The 19,386-nt window shown below is 38.0% G+C and overlaps 1 protein-coding gene and 1 non-coding gene across 11 annotated transcripts in view; one reads left to right on the forward strand and one right to left on the reverse strand.

The window, feature by feature from the left end:
• SMARCA1 (SWI/SNF related, matrix associated, actin dependent regulator of chromatin, subfamily a, member 1) overlaps nucleotides 1-19,386 on the forward strand; it is a 95,911-nt gene that overhangs the window by 17,276 nt on the left and 59,249 nt on the right. For 8 of the 10 annotated variants that reach the window (XM_064361258.1, XM_064361260.1, XM_064361256.1 and 5 more), the window contains exons 1-8: nucleotides 428-722; nucleotides 5,992-6,078; nucleotides 7,944-8,110; nucleotides 8,744-8,844; nucleotides 8,952-9,052; nucleotides 12,456-12,635; nucleotides 16,550-16,705; nucleotides 18,143-18,274. In XM_064361258.1, coding sequence (XP_064217328.1) covers nucleotides 549-722; nucleotides 5,992-6,078; nucleotides 7,944-8,110; nucleotides 8,744-8,844; nucleotides 8,952-9,052; nucleotides 12,456-12,635; nucleotides 16,550-16,705; nucleotides 18,143-18,274 — 1,098 coding nt within the window. In that variant the 5' untranslated portion in view covers nucleotides 428-548. Of the gene's footprint in view, nucleotides 1-427; nucleotides 723-757; nucleotides 814-5,991; nucleotides 6,079-7,943; nucleotides 8,111-8,743; nucleotides 8,845-8,951; nucleotides 9,053-12,455; nucleotides 12,636-16,549; nucleotides 16,706-18,142; nucleotides 18,275-19,386 lie in introns of those variants that run through there. The other 2 variants (XM_064361265.1, XM_064361264.1) reach the window with 2 other exon arrangements.
• LOC135269389 (small nucleolar RNA SNORD112) lies at nucleotides 5,790-5,863 on the reverse strand. The gene has a single exon (XR_010337675.1). It is a non-coding gene; the product is annotated as a small nucleolar RNA SNORD112 (small nucleolar RNA).

Here is a 19,386-nt window from a genome sequence, read left to right on the forward strand (position 1 = left end):
TTCCGCTCTTTGCAAATGGTGAGAAAGACCTTCTACAGTACAGTTATGAGCAGAGGAAAAGTTCTTTGTGCAAAAGGGGAAAGCGCCCCGAGGTACAAAGAGCAGATTTAAGGGAAAGAGGATTCGTTTTGCAAGCATCTGCGAGGGGAGCTCAGGCTCACTGTTGGGGGCGTCTGGGAAAGGAGATTTTCTAGGGGGCCGCGAGTTATGGGTTCCCGCCTCCACCCCTGTCCGCGCCCCACACTCCGGCAACAGTTGGTCGTGCGGGGCCGGCCCGGGCTCTGGGTGGGGAAGGGGAGTCTCGCGATCGTTGAGGGGGGGTGGAGGAAGGGGGGAGAGTGACGGGGGGGAGGCCATGACGTAGGGTGGGTGGACGGAAGTGGGGCAGGGTTGAGGGTTATTTAAAGAAGGGGGGGCCTGAGCGAAGGGTTGGAAGCGGAGTGATTCCCCACCCCTGCTCCATCTAGCTCTTTCCAGTGCAGCCACTGCCGCCGCCCAGGAGCCCTCGTCCCCTGCCTCGTCCCCCTCCTCGTTCCCGCTCCCACGACATGGAGCAGGACACAGCCGCAGTGGCAGCCACCGTGGCAGCCGCGGATGCGACCGCCACTATCGTGGTCATAGAGGACGAGCAGCCGGGGCCGTCCACCTCTCAGGAGGAGGGAGCGGCCGCCGCGGCCACCGAAGCCACCGCGATCACGGAGAAGGGCGAGAAGAAGAAGGAGGTAAATAGGAAGGGGGTGTGTGTGTGTGGTGGAGAAATCCTGTGCCTGGCCCCTCTGAGGGGCCCAAATCCTGACCTTTCGGCGCCGACAGGTACCCGCGAAGCTCTGCGGGGCTAGGGGCGGCGGGTGCGGGGGTCGGCGGCGGAACCGCCTGGCGTTCGCTCCCCTCCCCCTTTCCTTCTCGCCGCCTGGAGAACGGGGGCGGGGCTGGGCGCGGGCTGGAGCTGCGCGGGGTGGAGGGGTGCCCGCTCTCCGGGGGCATGGGGGCTCGTGAGCCCCTCGACAGCCCCCCGACCCCCTCCACCTTCCCGGAACTCGGGTAACGGGGTGGGGGATGGGGCCGTGCAGGAAAAAGCCTCCGCCTCTCCCTCTCCTCTCGCTCGCTCCCTCTCCCCCTCTTCCCGTCGGCCTCTGCCTGGGAAATCTGGGCCCTTCAATCCCACACTCGCGCTAAAGGGGTTTTGCTGAGGCTTCTTTTTGTAATTTGAATTTCAAGGTGCTTCTTTTTGTAATTTGAATTTCGGGGTGGAGGGTAACAGGGAAGACATTTCTTTCTTTCATTGGCAATGTCGGTCTTTTGGATGGCAGGAAAAAAAACCATCCCTTGTTCGTTTGAACCCCGCCTGCTGAGGTGGGGGTGTCACCCCGAGGAAAGGAGCTCTCCGCGTCGTCCCCCCCACCCCCCCCCCAAACTGAGGAACCGTGGACGCTGGCTTAGGAAAATTTCCAACATCTGCACCCTCACCCTCTCCTGCCCCGCCCCCGATGGTATAAGGTTTCACTCCAGGGCCACCCGAATGGTCCCTCAATCCGGCCCCAAGCTTTCCAGGCTTCCGCCTCCCTCTCCTAGTGGGCGCTGCTGGCTCCTGGACACACACAGTTTTTTTTTTTTCCTTTAATTTTTAAAAAAACTCAGCGTCGCCAAGATGAGCTGCTTCTAACGTAAGGGAACTGCTCTGACACCTATTAAAGCCAATCCAGAAAATGTGTATGATCTCTATAAGGCACATTTCGTGTGGACTGAGACATGCAAATAAAACTATAAAACACTGAAAAATTGACATAAAAATAGGATGGGGCATAAGCATTTTTGATGTATGATAAAATTGCATAACTAATCGTTTATGGGTGGATTTTTTTCCCATTTACGAGTAGTCATTGCAATTTTAAAAAGGTGGGCAATTATGCTTTAGAGATCTCAAGTGGCTTTGTCTGAATCATTATATGATACTATACGACCAAATGAAAAGCTTTTGAGGAAAATTAACACCTTTCTCCTAAATGAGAAGAGCAATTTTAAATTTAGCAGTTGCTTATGTGACATATTTTATTGCTACAAGGTTGACTAAACAGAAGGACAATTGTACTGCTAAATGAAAACCGTAGAAAACATACACATTGTAAGATGTACGTGGTACTTGGATTAGTAAGACAATATTGTTGATTAAAACTGGGCATAATACCAAGCATCAATATGAATCAAATGTTGGGAAATTCGGAAACGTCTATGTGCCTTTTATTCCCTAGACTAGGCAAATGTGAGTGCCAAACTGCCTTTTGTATGGCAGGAAAGGTTGTCGAGTTTCCAGATTGTATGAATTTCTGAATTTTGTATAAAATTTTGAATGGTGAAAAAACGAGGGACCAATTAAAAAAAACCCATATAGGCCGGGCGCGGTGGCTCAAGCCTGTAATCCCAGCACTTTGGGAGGCCGAGGCGGGTGGATCACGAGGTTAAGAGATCAAGACCATCCTGGTCAACATGGTGAAACCCCGTCTCTACTAAAAATACAAAAATTAGCTGGGCACGGTGGCGCGTGCCTGTAATCCCAGCTACTCAAGAGGCTGAGGCAGGAGAATTGCCTGAACCCAGGAGGCGGAGGTTGCGGTGAGCCGAGATCGCGCCATTGCACTCCAGCCTGGGTAACAAGAGCGAAACTCCGTCTAAAAAAACCCCATATAATAAACACTGAGTTGATACCTATATATTTGTCAGGTTTGTTGCCTTATCAGAAATTGCCCTACCAGTTCTTCATTTGTCCACCCAGGATAGGGAAATGTGGTACTGTATGTCAGGAACTTCCTGGATATCTGAAGTTTGTTTTAGCCACTGCATCATTTTAATTTTTAATTTTTCCTTAAAAATTGAAATATATACTACCTTGGCACTTTAAATTGTGTACTCAAAGTGCAGATTAACCGCTTCTTCATGGCCATCAGTTAGTGCACTCTGGACAGTGACACAAAGGCACTTGAGATCCCACAGGTTGTTCCTTCTCAGTTAAGTAACCACCTCCCGGACTCTTCCAGTATTGTGTTTATGTTTTAAAATAATTTATCTGGCTAGATGCAGTGGCTCACACCTGTAATGCCAGCACTTTGGGAGGCCAAGGCGGATGGATCACTTGAGGTCAGGAGTTCGAAACCAGCCTGGCCAACATGGTGAAACACTGAAACACCGTCTCTACTAAAAATACCAAAAAAAAAAAAAAAAAAAAAAAAATAGCTGGACATGGTAGTGGGTGCCTATAATCCTAGCTACTCGGGAGGCTGAGGCAGGAGAATTGCTTGAACCCAGAAGGTAGAAAAAAATTATTTATTTTTTTGAGATGGAGTCTTGCTCTGTTGTCCAGTCTGGCTGGAGTGCAGTGGCGTGATCTCAGCTCACTGCAACCTCCATCTCTTGAGTGCAGGCGATTCTCTTTCCTCAGCCTCCTGAGTAGTTGGGATTACAGGAGCCTGCCACCATGCCCAGCTAATTTTTGTATTTTTAGTAGAGATGGGGTTTCACGATATTGGCCAGGCTGGTCTCAAACTCCTGACCTCGTGATCTGCCTACCTCGGCCTCCCAATGTGCTGAGATTACAGGCGTGAGCCACTGAGCCTGGACAGCTATCACTGTTTAAACAACTCATCTGGTTTCACCAGAAAGAATATGTTAGTTTATGATAAAGAATGTAAGTGTAACAAAACCATAAACTCATTTAAAAATAACTGTAAAATAAAAAAGTGTCAGTGATAAAGTGATAAAGAAGGGAGAGGGAAATAACAACACGTGCACACCAAGGATGAGGGAAGCTACTGCAGTGGAAGACACATTTTTGTTCTGGGTTTCTGCTGTGGCTTCTTGTAGAGTGCCTTCCTCTAGTGATCTTTCCCATGTCATTTTTACTTGTATTCTCGGTGACATGGGAAGCCAGTTTATTAAACTTGGTAGAATTGTCTACCAAATTAAAAAAAATAGGTTTCTGAACCAGAGTGCTTTCATGTTGAATACAGTAGATGAGATTTAGTGAATTGACCTATGACATTTACCTACTCAAAGGTATTTTTGCCTACCTTCTGGTTGTTGAACTTACTTGGTTTAAGTGACGGTTGGATTACCCAACACTAGAAATTGGAGATGATATCTTTGGTAATAAAAACGTCAAGAAAAATGTCATGGTCTTTAAAATAAGCCATTTTGTTGACCTTGTGCTGCATTCTCATGGCACCCAGACTCAGATAACAAAATCCAAAGGAATTCGTTAGTGTCTTAGTCACCCTTGATCTTTACTTGTATGGAAAAATATAGTTTTGAGAATACACATACACACACACACACACACACATAAACAAATGAGGTTTAGAAGGTAGGTATTTTAAAATTTGTTGTGGAAGATAGTGCCAATTAAGTAATTACCCACAGCTTTTAATAGCACTGCTCAAGATTAGGAATTTTAATTAGCATATAATTAGATTTTGATGGTAGTCTACCACAAGGTAAGCAAAAAAGTAATGAGTAAAATGTTTTTCTAGGATTAAAACTTTAATTTTCTGTAAGTGTACTTCCCACATTATTATATATGCTTGTGAATGTAAGGCAAAGTAATTTTCAGTGTTTTGAAACTGGAAAACTGGATTTCATATAGCCTTTCAAGGAATGAAAGATAAAGATATAGATTTTGATACTCAGTATTTCTTGTTGCTTTGAAAGTAAATATGATTTATATTATACATGGCAGCTTCAAACTGTGAGTTTGAGGGGATATTTAGCAGTTTTCTATCTCATCCATCCGGGATTACATTCAAAGCATTCCACATAGATACATACGTATCAGATGCTGTAAATCAAGATATCTGGTCAGTGCTACAAAGTAAGAGTCTGGACAAGGTCAAATTCCATAATCTCAGTTTGGATTTCCTCAAAATAGAAATTTTAGTAGATGTTGGAAGACATAAAGGAGCCGTATTTTTCTTATGTTTAAGGTCACATTCTGTTGATTTTTGACCCAAGTTTTCAGAAATAGGTTGGCAAAAGCCATGTAGTTTTCACAAACAAATTTGTGTTTTCACTTATGCAAAGTCGTCTGTGTTAAAAATGAGATAGTCTTATGTTCGGTTTTGATGGGTAGATTTGTGTTTTTATTATTTTATTTCTTGATTTCTTATAGGGAAGGAGGCTTATTCTATATATGTATTTATATTTACCAGTACAAGCTTGTCTTTACAAAGATAGGGTGCATGAGATAAACCCTTTCCCCAGATAATTTCTGTATTAAGTTACTGATTGATGTTAGTTTTTGCTAAATCACGGTTTAAAAATATCAAACATTAATAGTTAATAGCCTTGACAATTGCTTCTACAGAATATTTATGCAATATAAAGTAATTTTCTTTCCAGTTAGAGAAAATTAACATGAGCTAAAAGTTTAAAACTGTACTATTAAATTATTTGAAGTATATGTGATCACATTGCATTACATAAAAAATTAAATATTCTTATTATACTATGAAAACAATTTGAAAAGTATTGTTTTAGGAACAGAAACCACAGTTTTTCTTCTGAAAGTATGGCCTATTTCCATGACATAAAGGAGTGTTTCTGAGAATTCATATTTATTTTCTTTGAATTCTTTTATTTGTGGTTATTAGCCTGTTCTAGATTTTAAAATATCTTATTTAATTTTGTATATTTTCTTACACTATATAAATTAAAGAGTGGATGAGAAAGCTCAGTGTTTCACCTTCTGGGTGTTATTCCAACTAATATTTCTCTGGCAGTCTTGATTTTTCAGATTTTTTTTTATTGGACCTCAGGTGTACAGCACTGGATTAATCATAAGCCTTGCTTCGTGACATACTGTCTCATCATCGGTCCATGCATGTCCCACATTGATTTATATATTTAGTCATGTAATTACTTTTCGCCTTCTTCTAATGAGAGCATTGACCAATTTAAGAACCTTGCTTTGCAATTTGATGACATTTATTTTCTTTGAAATTCTAGAAAAACGTTTCTTCATTTCAACTCAAACTTGCTGCTAAAGCTCCTAAATCTGAAAAGGAAATGGACCCAGAATATGAAGAGAAAATGGTAAGTGTACTCTTGGATAGGACAGTGAATTCTGTAGTTAATTTTGATAGTTGAGATGTTAAAGGTGAAAAATACATGTGTATATACAATGCATGGAGAATCATTGATTTTAGACTTGGAAAGTAATTTAATATACAATCTATCATAATATTTTTGTTGAATAAATTAACCTGCTCATTTTCAGATGAGGAAATAAAGGATCTGGGAAGCTATGTGTAATAGTTGGGACTAGAAGTCACATCTCATTTTTGTTCAGTGCTCTCTGTTCCATAATAAAGTGCTTTAAGATAGAAATATTTTATTTACTATGTGAAAATACCAGTGGTAATACCGTTGTGGCTTTGTGACATAAGAGAAATCCAGTCACAAAGCCAGACTGACATATCTTTCTTTCTCCTTCTTTGGACATACGAATAAATGCTATACATTAATGAAACATGTAATATATCAGTACACTTTCTTGAGGGAAGAATATTTGTCCAGTGAGTGAAAATATCACATAATTAAGCAGCATAATCTTAGTTATGTTCACATATTGCTTGCTATAATACACTAAATTATTTAATTTTTGGTCACTAAAATCCATATTTTAGCTTTAATTTTAACTAAACTCTTATAGCTTTGGATCTTTCAAAAATTTAACAGGTGGTTGAAATTTTTTTTTTTCTCTGAGGGGTTGTTTTTGCAGTAATATAAAAATAAGTGTGATGAAATACATTTTTTGGTTGTGGATAGCTATTTTATAAGACTCCATGCCTTAATGTTTAAGGCCACATCTAATGTATATAGGCAATGTTTTAACAACTCTAAAAATAACATTCCAGTGAGGATAACATAAAATGGAAAGTTTTTGGCCTCCTTCCAGCTTGTGGTCTGAATTTATCTAACTTATGTTAATGAACTCTTCTGTATATTTTCTGGGTTATTAATTATGCATCCTTCATTAGCAATCAAGTATTCTCTACTCTGTGATTGGAAAGTGACTTTGAATAAATAAATAGTCTTTATTTTTCCTTTATCTAGAATGATGTATATATCTTTTAATCTTTTAAGATTTTTTAGTGAAACAGTTTTATTGCCTGTATATGGTACATGTTCCATGACCTTTTACAGTTCATTGAGAAATTAGAATACACATCAACTTTTAATAGTTAATATATATTAACTATTTCGTGTATATGTGTGTATATTTATACATTTTTCCCAAATTATGCTTACTTTGGGAAGAAACTTCATATGCTACTAGCATAAATTATAGTTTTCTAGATCCCTGTGATTGAAGAATGGAATGTTTATTACATTATTATACCATGACATTGAAAATATTTTAAGACAAGATGATACTGTATTTAAAAATTTAAGTTATTTCTGGATATAACTTGAAAATTCTTAAGAGTTCTGTTTATGGTATATACATCATAGTTAATTTTTATTTCAGTATTTGAGATATGTTATATATTTGATGCTTAAATTTGTTAGTATTTAATAAAATTAAAAATGTTTTGGAAAGAAGATTTGCTTTGTGATTATGACTCTTTAAGAAGGGTATTTCTTATTGGGGAATTTACAGCCCGTCAGATCATTTGGCTTCTGTTCAAATGATTTGAAAATACATTTTCAAATTCCGCTGCTTATTAGCTGTGCAACCTTGGGTAAATTACTTACCCTCTCTGTGCTTCAGTATCATGTAGTTACCATGGAGATAATACTTGTGACTATGTTATAGGTTTTTAAAGAGAATTTAATGGATTATGTTTCAAGTGCTAAGAATGTTGTTCAAAGTAGATGCAATGCAAGTATTTGTTAAGTAACTTTGAAGGAATAAAAAGGAAAGTCCTTACTTTTTCTTTTGTTTTGCAAATTAGAAAGCCGACCGAGCAAAGAGATTTGAATTTTTACTGAAGCAGACAGAACTTTTTGCACATTTCATTCAGCCTTCAGCACAGAAGTCTCCAACATCTCCACTGAACATGAAATTAGGACGTCCTCGAATAAAGAAAGATGAAAAGCAGAGCTTAATTTCTGCTGGAGAGTATGTTGGCACTTCTCTCTTTCCCTTCTTCCCTTTCTCCTACCTTTTCTTCCTCTTGTCCTCCCTTGATCCATTCCTGCACTCCTTCCCTCTTCATTGTTCAGTATAACTTCATGTGACGAAAGATAAGGTTATTGCCATTATAATTATGTTTTGAAGGCAACTATATTTTTTTCTTACTAGAAGCTGATCGTAAAAATGTAGGCTGGTTCAACCGATTTCTAAGCAAGACCTTGGGGAACTCGTTCTTTTTTTTTTTTTGAGGTGGAGTCTCGCTCTGTCACCAGGCTGGAGTGGAGTGGCACAATTTCAGCTCACTGCAACCTCCACCTCCTGGATTCAAGTGATTCCCCTGCCTTCAGCCTCTTGAGTAGCTGGGACTACAGGCGTGCACCACCACACCCAGCTAATTTTTTGTATTTTTAGTAGAGGTGGGGTTTCACCATGTTGGCCTGGATGGTCTCGATTTCTTGACCTTGTGATCTGCCCGACTTGGTCTCCCAAAGTGCTGGGATTACAGGAGTGAGCCACCGCTCATTCTTTTTCTATAAAAGATAATAGCCATGTACACTGATTTAATTGATACCTCAGTGTTTGGGTAGAATGTGAAGGGATTTCTTTATTTTATTTCAGCTACCGCCACAGGCGCACAGAGCAAGAAGAAGATGAAGAGCTACTGTCGGAGAGTCGGAAAACATCTAATGTGTGTATTAGGTTTGAGGTGTCACCTTCATGTAAGTACTTAATCACATTGGTGAGTTCTTTTTCAATTTACTTTTAGAAAAATTTTACATGAGTGTATTAATGAAAGTGTAAAACATCCTTGCATTTTTTTCCTCAGATGTGAAAGGGGGGCCACTGAGAGATTATCAGATTCGAGGACTGAACTGGTTGATCTCTTTATATGAAAATGGAGTCAATGGCATTTTGGCTGATGAAATGGTAAGGAATTGGTAGCTAAAAATACATCCTCAGTTATCAGAGATTTTTATGTAAATTTGAAAAACCTGAGCTTACCTGCCCCCCAATGCCTGGAGGCTTTTTTAAAGTTGTTATCACGTAAAAGGTATTTTGTAGTCTTAGAATTATTATTATTTTTTTGAGAGAGGGTCTCTCTGTGCCACCCAGGCTGGAGTGCAGTTGTGCAATCTTGGCTCACGGCACCCTTGACTTCCTAGGTTCAAGCGATCCTCCAGCCTCAGCCTCCTGAGTAGGTAGGACTCCAGGCACATGCCTACCACACTGGGCTAATTTTTATTTTTATTTTTAGTAGAGGCAGGTCTCGCGATGTTGCCCAGACTGATTTTGAACTCCTGGACTCAAGCAGTCCTCCCACCTCGGCCTCCCAAAGTATTCGGATTACAGATGTGAGCCACAGCACCTGGCTAGAATTGTTTCATTAAGTAACTGCTAGAACATAGACTTTCATAGGCCATAAAATTCTTAGCTGAGTTTTCCTCAAATGGTCCAAAAACCTTCCCTGTACTTTTGTTTTTGTTTGCAGTTTGGCTTCCAGGAAGCACAGAGTCAAGATGAATGCCCAAATGGAGCCTTTATGTAACCTTTAATGGTCTCCCCGTGTGTACTTCTGTGTTTCCTGTTCTTTATCTACTCGTCTTTCTTACTTTCCTTTCCTTATTTTCTCTTTATTGCTATTTTGCCGTTAATTTATGTTCCATGTTTTCATTGTAGGCTACCTGATCCTTTTGAGAATGAGGTGGGGTATACAAACTGAACAATACATAAATGACTGAATATATGCATGCATGAATGAATATAAATATTTTGACTTGTAAACAATCAAAAAGTGCATAGATGGAATAAGGAACGAATAAAGAGTAATGTTGAATCTTGATACAGTACAGTGCATGGTGGGGCTTTAGAAATCAGTGAAGGAATTATACATGTGTAAATAAAATAACAGGAAAAAGTAAGGTCACATAAGATGCTAATTCAGCAGCTAAAAAGGGAGTATATGAAGGCCTATATTTGTGTTTTAAGACCAAATTAATAAAATGGGATTTAAGAGAGGCCAGGGAACGTTCTAAATCCATATAACTCAATGATACTCATCTTTATATGACTCTGAAACCATACTTGTAATCACTGTTATCTCAAGAAGAGCCACATGATATGTGCCCTACGGCGTCTAGTATAGTTGGTAGTCAGTCGCGTAAGTACTCATCCCTGGTTGAGCGACTGTTAAGTGTGTGGCAGAGGATCCCTTAAAGCAAGAGTCTGTAGCTCCTTATATTTAGGTATTATGTTTTGAAGACTATGGTCAGCTCAGATGGGGAGGAGCTTGGTTAATTGGACAACAGAAGGACCAGGATTATTTGCCCCAAGCAGCTCTTGCAGCCTGTCTAAACATGAAAGACCTAAAGACTTTTAGTTATGAATTTATGCTCATACTAGCTATGTTTGTTTTTTGTGAGATGGAGTTTTGCTCTTGTTGCTCAGGCTGGAGTGCAATGGCGTGATCTCAGCTCACTGCAACCTCTGCCTCTTGGGTTAAATGATTCTCCTTTCTCCGCCTCTCAAGTAGCTGTAGGTGGGATTGCAGGCCCCCACCACCATGCCTGGCTGATTTTGTATTTTTAGTAGAGATGATGTTTCACCATATTGATCAGGCTGGTCTCAAATTCCTGACTTCAGGTGATCCACCCGCCTCAGTGTCACAAAGTGCTGGGATAACAGGAGTGAGCCACAGCACCCGGCCGATACCAGATATGTTTTAATTACTAAAAAATAGAAAGACACTTTAAGTAGTATAGAAAATTTTTAAAAAATAAAATTATAATTCTGCTACTTAGAAGTAACCACAGCTAACATTTCGGCACATTTTTTTTAAATCTTTTTCTTCTGGATATACTTATTTTGTATAGTTGAAATCATATCGTATATATAATTTGGCATTCTGATTTATTTACATTCGTACATATTTTCCATATAATTAAGACATTTTGTGAACATAATTAATTATTGCATAATAATCCTTGGGAGGTACCATAATTTTATTCACCTTCTCTTTTATTGTTATTCATTTGGATTGCCTGATGTATAGTGTAAATAATGCCACTGTAAGAATCTTGTAATTTAGCTTTTTTGTACCTCTCAGATTATTTCCATAGGATTCCTAGAAGTAGAATTACTTGGTTAAGGAATATAAACATTTTAAGGTTTTGATGTATAGCATTCATAAAAGTTGTCTTATTAACTGACATATCAGATAGGATACAATGTAAAAAAATGGATATAATCATACCTTTATAAAAAGAAGTATATATCTTGCTCAGAGATAAAACCAAAAACAGTTTTAAGAGACCAAAAAAGGACTTAGTTTCCTTTCTCATGGGTTAGTATGGGTTCATGGGTATTGAATATATTATTATTATTTTTTATTTAAAAAATATTTTTGTTTCTCATCAAGCCTACTTCCAAAATATATTATTATTATTATTATTATTATTTTTTTTTTTTTGAGACGGAGTTTCGCTCTTGATACCCAGGCTGGAGTGCAATGGCGCGATCTCGGCTCACCGCAACCTCTGCCTCCTGGGTTCAGGCAATTCTCCTGCCTCAGCTTCCTGAGTAGCTGGGATTACAGGCACGCACCACCGTGCCCAGCTAATTTTTTGTATTAGTAGAGACGGGGTTTCACCATGTTGACCGGGATGGTCTCGATCTCTTGACCTCATGATCCACCCGCCTCGGCCTCCCAAAGTGCTGGGATTACAGGCTTGAGCCACCGTGCCCGGCCATATATTATTTTTTAAAAAGTCCTCTGGAGTTGGTGAGCTCTCTAAGGTTCTTTCTGGCTGCAAAGTTCTGTTCTTTTGTGGTTCCTAAGGTTTTTTAAGAGTGTGAGATGCAAGTACAGAGCCACAAGCCCCGTGAGACACATAGTCTGAATATTTAATGTCTGGGTTGTAATAATGTTAGGAACAATAGGAAAGAAAGACCCGTGTCTAAGCAGGCTGGCAAAGGAAGCATGTCTTTGTAAAACAAACACACAGAAAATTCCTAACTTTGGAGCAAGTAGAAAAATTATATAGTAGATTGCTTGCTCCTTTAGGAGTAAAAATGTTCTAATCAGAAAGTTGCTTTGTTGAGCAACATTCCGGCTGCGAGCTCTTGGTTTCTTTTTGTGCTCATGGTAAATACAATGCCGAATTAGAATAATTTGATTATCTTCTTAAAAAAGGGTATTTTACTTTTAATTAGTAGAAACCTAATTGCCTTTTCGAGATAGTGGACAAAGATCTTTTGTCATGTTGTTGCTAACAAAATGTTTCCTTATAGAAAAAATGCTCATGGGTTTTTTTTCCTTGTGATGATAATGCAGGGTCTTGGGAAAACTTTACAAACAATTGCTTTGCTTGGTTACCTGAAACACTACCGAAATATTCCTGGACCTCACATGGTTTTAGTTCCAAAGTCTACTTTACACAACTGGATGAATGAATTTAAACGATGGGTCCCATCTCTCCGGGTCATTTGTTTTGTCGGAGACAAGGATGCCAGAGTAAGTGAGAAACAATCGTAAAAAGGCAGTCAAGAATAACATCATTTCTGGAGTTTAGTTACATATTGCTGTTAAAGACATCTGTGTTGACTACTACTAAATAACACTGAAGTTGTGCATACTCCAAGCTAGGGTCTGTTGTAAGTGCTTTGCATCTATTAATTTAATTCTTACAACACTCCCATGAGGTAGGTATATTACCTATTAATAATAGACAGTCCATTATTATGCTTCATCTACATTTGCTTTAACTAGTTCATTAACCTAAGCAGTTTTGAATTGTACTTTGAGTGACTTTTTATTAAAAACATCTTATTTAATTGACAGTATATCTTACCAGTGACTCTCATTTGCGCTATTTTGAAGCAACAATGTATAAATTTGCATGACTTAAAATTTTATATTTAAGTTTTTGACTTTTGACTTGGTATACACACACATATGTGTGTGTGTATATATATATATGCAACTGGAACCCCTTCTATATGTACAGAGTGCCTCGTATTTTGTGTTTATGCATAGACACAGCTTTTAGTTTTGGTCTTTGAATAGAAAAATACATGTCTGTATATATTCTCAGGTAATATTAGAAACCCTGGGCATTTTTGAGGGTGGGGTTTTAAATCAACCATTTGTCATTTTAGTAGGCTACAATCATTTTAGGACTGTAGAATTAATCTAAAAATAATAAATTATGCAAAAATATTAAAACAAATAACCAGCTTAGAAAGCATATTATTAAACTTTGTTTTTATTTTGCCTCCAGAGAACATAGTTTAGAGATTTATTCTGTTTTCCATATTTGGTTAGGTTATCAAAAGATATCCTCAAAAGAATGGTAGCATAATGAATTACGTTATTTTATCCTCATCATTTTGCTTAAGAAAAATTACTTAAATTTAACTTATAAATCATTTAAATATTGAAATACTGAGCTCATAAATTTACAATTAGAGGCCAGGTTCTTCCCTATGCCTAATATTTCCCCAAAGCAAATTAGTCACTTAGAACTCTTTCTGGTCATCGCTGTTACCTGATGTAATATCATTCCATATAAACATTGCATTTCTAAAGTATTGAGCTTTTGCTAAAATTATTTCTGAAAGATTAAAAGCAAAAGATAAATAGGTTTGTGTTTTCATAACATCTCAGTGAGAATGTAAATCTATGGCTTTCAACTATTTTATATGAAATCTAAGGGTTTTATGAAATATCTTTGGGAGTTTTAAAGAATGAGTGGATATATTTAATTTATGACTGCTGTAGCTCTGCTTCATGAGGAGGTTGGGATTCTGGTGACTTGAAAAATTTGTTTCTTTTACCAGAGACAGGGTCTTACTTTGTCGCCCAGGCTGGCATGCAGTGATGCGATTATAGCTCACTGCAGCCTTGAACTCCTGGACTCAAGTGATCCTCCCGCCTCTGCTTTCTGAGTTGCTGGGACTACAAGTGTGCACCACTGTGCCTGGCTTTGAAAAATTTCTTAATCTTGAAAACCAGTCTTCAAAGTCAGTGTTTTTCAAATTGTGAGTTGCTACCCATTAGTGGGTTGTGAATTTAACTTAGTAGTTGGTGACAGCAATTTTCTGCAACATTGAAAGAAGATGGAATAGCAAATTGCAGAGTGTTTCATACTATAATAAGGATAAATACTGCTTTGGGAAACTTTTAAGTTGCCTCTTTCTATGTACACACATTCAAACATATATGTATATACTGGATTGCAATTCAAAAGGTAATTTTACTGTGGGCTGTGGTCAAAAGAATTTGAAAACTGGTCGTTACCAATTACATAAGTAATAAATGTACCATGTTCAGCACTTAGAGATTGATGTGGATATGTATAGAGGGTATGTATTGATGTGGGTGTATATATATGTATGTATATATATTGTATTGATATGGGTATGTATCTATGTATGTATATATTGATGTGGGTATGTATTCAAATCTGTCTAGATTTGAATCTTGGTATAACATAGGATAGATATGTAGGGTCTTTGTATTTTCCTGGCCTTCTGTAAACATTTTATAAAGGTAATCTTTTAGTAATAAAAATTTGATGTAGGTTATAATAGGCATTTAATTGAGTTGGGACATGATTAGAGATACTCTTGATCCTGTCTGACTGATAGCAGTGTGCTTCTGAAGTATATAGAGGTATGAGTCCCAAACAGTTTTGTGACCCCTTCCTTTTCCACCTCAGAGGTATCAAAAATAGTAGACATAGAAATAGGTTTGGTTTTAGTTGTGGCTTTGCTACTGATCGTGTGGGGTTGAGTGAGTTTTGAAGGGCCTTAATTTTTTCACCTGTAAAATGAGAGCTTTTGGATTGTGTGACACCTTTAATGTTTTATCAAGATGTTTAACTCTAAATTTATCCAATAGTTACAAAAAATTCAAAGCAGAGCTGATTTAAATTCAAAATACGCATTTGTTCCATGAAACTTGTAGGTGAAACCATTAAACTGAAAGCTTCACAAAATCAAATAAGGATAAGGTGTTAGCACGACTGAATGGAGTCTGGCACCCTACTTCTCTTTATTTTGTCTCCAATTCCCTAATGTCTTAATTAACTTTATAAATGTGATCACTTCCCAGGGTGCAACTGAGATCTCTGAAAAGGCCTTTCTTTTCTGTCCTCTTCAGTCCAGGCGATCCTCTTATACATAGTAGACACTGAGTAAATATCTGTTGAATGAGTCTGCAGTATGTTTAGTGCATAGTTGTGAATTATGAAATAAAGACTTTGCAGGGAACAGTTAATTTTGTTTATGCACTGTGACTTCCCATTTATAATGCTGCTTTTTTTTTTTTTTTTTGAGACAGAGTCTCTCTCTGTCGTGCAGGCTTGAGTGCAGTGGTGCCATCTCAGTTCACTGCAACCTCCCTGCCTTCTGGGCTCAAGCAATTCTCCTGCCTCAGCCTCCCAAGTAGCTGGGATTACAGGTGTGAGCCACCATGCCCGACTAATTTTCATATTTTTTAGTAGAGACGGGGTTTCACCATGTTGGCCAGGCTGGTCTCAAACTCCTGACCTCAAGTGATCCATCTGCCTGGGCCTCCCAAAGTGCTGGGATTACAGGCGTGAGCCACCATGCCCAGCCAGATTTATAATACTAATCAGCCTCTTCTTGATACAGATTTTGCTGCTTCCCATTAACTTTTGTGGTTTTATTTTGGCTGATAACATCTGGAATTCAGTTCATACGAGTTAAAAATGCTCTCAGTCAACTTACCTACCATGTTGGCCACTGCCTGTGAAGACTTAAAAATAGTTTGAAATAGTCTCACTGTTTTCCTTAGACTCCTGTACTAGACAGAGCAAGTCCCCTTTATGATATCACATTTGCAACCTCATGGTAACATCTGGAACTTCACAAAAACATTAATGAGGTTCCATGACCTTTTAACAAAGTATATGACTCAGTCCAGCTAGAAAATGAAGAAGGGACACACAAGAGTTCTCGAAAGGTTGGAATCATTCGTGCACATTGAGTTCTTTCTATTTGTTGAAACTATGTTATGTTGGTAACCTTGGATCTTGGCAAGAACATGTTCAGAAAGAGATACTTTGTCTAGGTTCTTTTCGATGCCCCGTGATGTGAAGACAAGCCTAGCAATTTTGTGATTTCTAGTAATGTGAACTTTTCTAGGTCGTTGAATATGCTGTATTTTTGTAAGGGAAGCCTTTGTTTCTCTTGTTAATGAATATATTAGCAGGTCATCCAGATAAGTGACCACACAGCTATCTTTGGGCCTCAGTTTTCCCATCTCTAAAATGGATAAAAAGAAATGATCCTTAGGGTCTCTTATAACTCTTAATATTTTCTTAATACTTTAATTCTGTGATCATCTTGTAACATATTCTAATATAAATATCTTCTAATATGAAGTATTTTATTTTGCATTAGGCTGCTTTTATTCGTGATGAAATGATGCCAGGAGAGTGGGATGTTTGTGTTACTTCTTATGAGATGGTAATTAAAGAAAAATCTGTATTCAAAAAGTTTCATTGGCGATACCTCGTCATTGATGAAGCTCACAGAATAAAGAATGAAAAATCTAAGGTAAGTTCTCAATATCTTTATTAACGTTTTCATTTAATTACCAGGTCTGTTTGTTCACTTTTCTATATATAGAATAAAAAATGAAGGAACATTGTGATTTTACTCATGGAATGTGAATGCCAATCTAAATTATTGACTACATGACACATTAAAATTGAGCATAGTTTTTAATGTAAAGAAAATTAAGTATTCCTTTGCTATGTTTCCTGTGCCTAACTCTTGTTATGCTGTAGTATTTTAATATTGTTGAGAATATTTGGTGTACAAATATTATTTGTGTTGACTTATTTTGTATTGAGGGGCTACCTTATATGTATTTGTATGGATGAGAGAAAATAATTTCCTGGGATTATCTGACTTGTGTGAATTAGAGTGTGGTGTTAACATTGAAAAATATCAATATTTCTTGCCATTCAACTCCATCAACAGTAGGAAAAGCTTCAATTATGATGAACCTCTCTTTGGATCACTGGGCTAATTTGGGAGAAACAGGGACAGAACTGGAGCAAAACCACCAGGTGGATTATATTAATTTCAAATTGGAACTAATATCTGATAAGAGGACGCATGTTAGAGAATAATATTTTATTTAAGAACATTATAAAAATGTGCATTTTTGTTTGTATGATTACCATTCTTTTGTGCTTTTTGTATCTTAATTTTTGTGGTCTTATGTTTAGAAAGTTAATATAAGTTACTGGGAAAATTGGCTCAATTCTGGGGCTTAAAACCAGGACAAGTTAGAACATGGTTAGGCATGTAGATGAATGTGGTTGGTGGGGAGATGGAGATTTTATTGCGTTAAATGGCTAACCTGGATTCCATGGAGAAGTTCTGACTTTTTTTCTGTGAGCCCAAAATGGAGAAACTAAAATTTTGAGGTTGTGGGGAGGGTCTCAGTTATAAATATGATCTGCATTCTCTTTTTTTTTTTTTTTTTTTTTTGAGACAGAGTGTTACTCTGTCGTCCAGGCTGGAGTGCAGTGGTGCAATTTCGACTCACTGCAACCTCTGCCTCCCGGGTTCAAGCAATTCTCCTGCTTCAGCCTTCTGAGTAGCTAGAATTACATGCGTGCACCAACACGCCCAGCTAATTTGTTTGTATTTTTAGTAGAGACGGGGTTTCGCCATGTTGGCCTGGCTGGTCTCGAACTCCTGGCCTCAGGTGATCCACCCGCCTCGGCCTCTCAAAGTGCTGGGATCACAGGCGTGAGCCGCTGTGCCAGGCCTGCATTCTTTTAAGTATAGAAATACTTAGAATATTTTGTTCAGTTTTGCCTCACTGTAGCATTGTCACCTGATCTAGGGTATTTTTCCATAGAAAATTTTCAGGTTATATTGTAGTAAAAAATGTACTGGTTGGATAAATTACAGAATAACTGAATGTTGAACATTCTAATAAGTAAAATAATCCTCATATGAGTATTGTTTTTCTAGCTTTCAGAGATTGTTCGTGAGTTCAAGTCAACTAACCGCTTGCTCTTAACTGGAACACCTTTGCAGAATAACCTGCATGAACTGTGGGCCTTACTCAACTTTTTATTGCCTGATGTCTTTAATTCTGCAGATGTAAGTTTAAGCCATATATTTAAAGTATAACTTTCTTATGTTCACTGACATCTGTTTTAAAACACTATAGTTTGAAATTTTTACTACTTTTTAATTTGTAATTTTTTATCTGCATGTTTTGATTTTCTCAGGAAGGAGTTCTTTAGTATGAAGTTTTCAAATGGGGATCTTTGGAGAAATAGCATGCTTCTTGTCTTTGAGATTAACCTGCCTGTTCAACTTTGCCTTTATCACATTGCTCCTAAAACTTAAGATGTGAGGCTGAGTCCGGAGTAGCGCATTCAAAATTTTCTTTTTATTAAGTTGAAGGGGTTTGAAAGATATTTCTCTATTCTAGTTTGGCAGGTGGAAGCTTTAAAATTATCTTTGCTTATTGTAGGCATTGACATTTGGTGAGTGCTAAAGAGCTCAGAGTGTGTGCTTTGAAAGACAGTATATGGTGTAAATGTGTGATTTATATATTTTTTATCACTAACACAAGTTATGCTAGGACAGCAAACTGAATTGAATGCTTTAAGAACTTTGGTGTTTGATTTTTCCCATTATGATGATGATGATGATGATGATGATTTTTTTTTTTTTTTGAGAGGGAGTCTTGCTGTTGCTCAGGCTAGAGTACAGTGGCACAATCTCAGCTCACTGTAACCTTCGCCTCCTGGGTTAAAGTGATTTTCCTGCCTCAGCCTCCCCAGTAGCTTGGATTACAGGCACCCATCACCACTCCTGTCAAATTTTTTTGTATTTTTAGTAGAGACAGGGTTTTGCCATGTTGGCCAGGCTGTTCTTGAACTCCTGACTTCAAGTGATCCGCCTACCTCGGCCTCCCAAAGTGCTGAGATTACAGGTGTGAGCCACTGTGCCCACCCCCATTATGATTATTAATTGATAATAAAAGTATCAAGTTTAGCCATCAGTTGGTTTGCATACTTCATCTTGCTTTTATTTGTTTTATTGTTTGAGAAAATTAACATTTTTATTAGCATTCTGTCTTCGATTTTATATGCGTCTACTTTTAAAACTAGATATAATATTACTACAGTATGGGGAAGCCTAATAAATGTCTTTTAAGGAAAAAGTTGATGAATTCTTACGTAATGGGGTTCAGATTTTGT

The sequence above is a fragment of the Aotus nancymaae genome, unplaced genomic scaffold, assembly GCF_030222135.1.
Source record: "Aotus nancymaae isolate 86718 unplaced genomic scaffold, 86718_ANA_hifiasm-v0.15.2.pri h1tg000004l, whole genome shotgun sequence".
Taxonomy (NCBI): Eukaryota; Metazoa; Chordata; class Mammalia; order Primates; family Aotidae; genus Aotus; species Aotus nancymaae.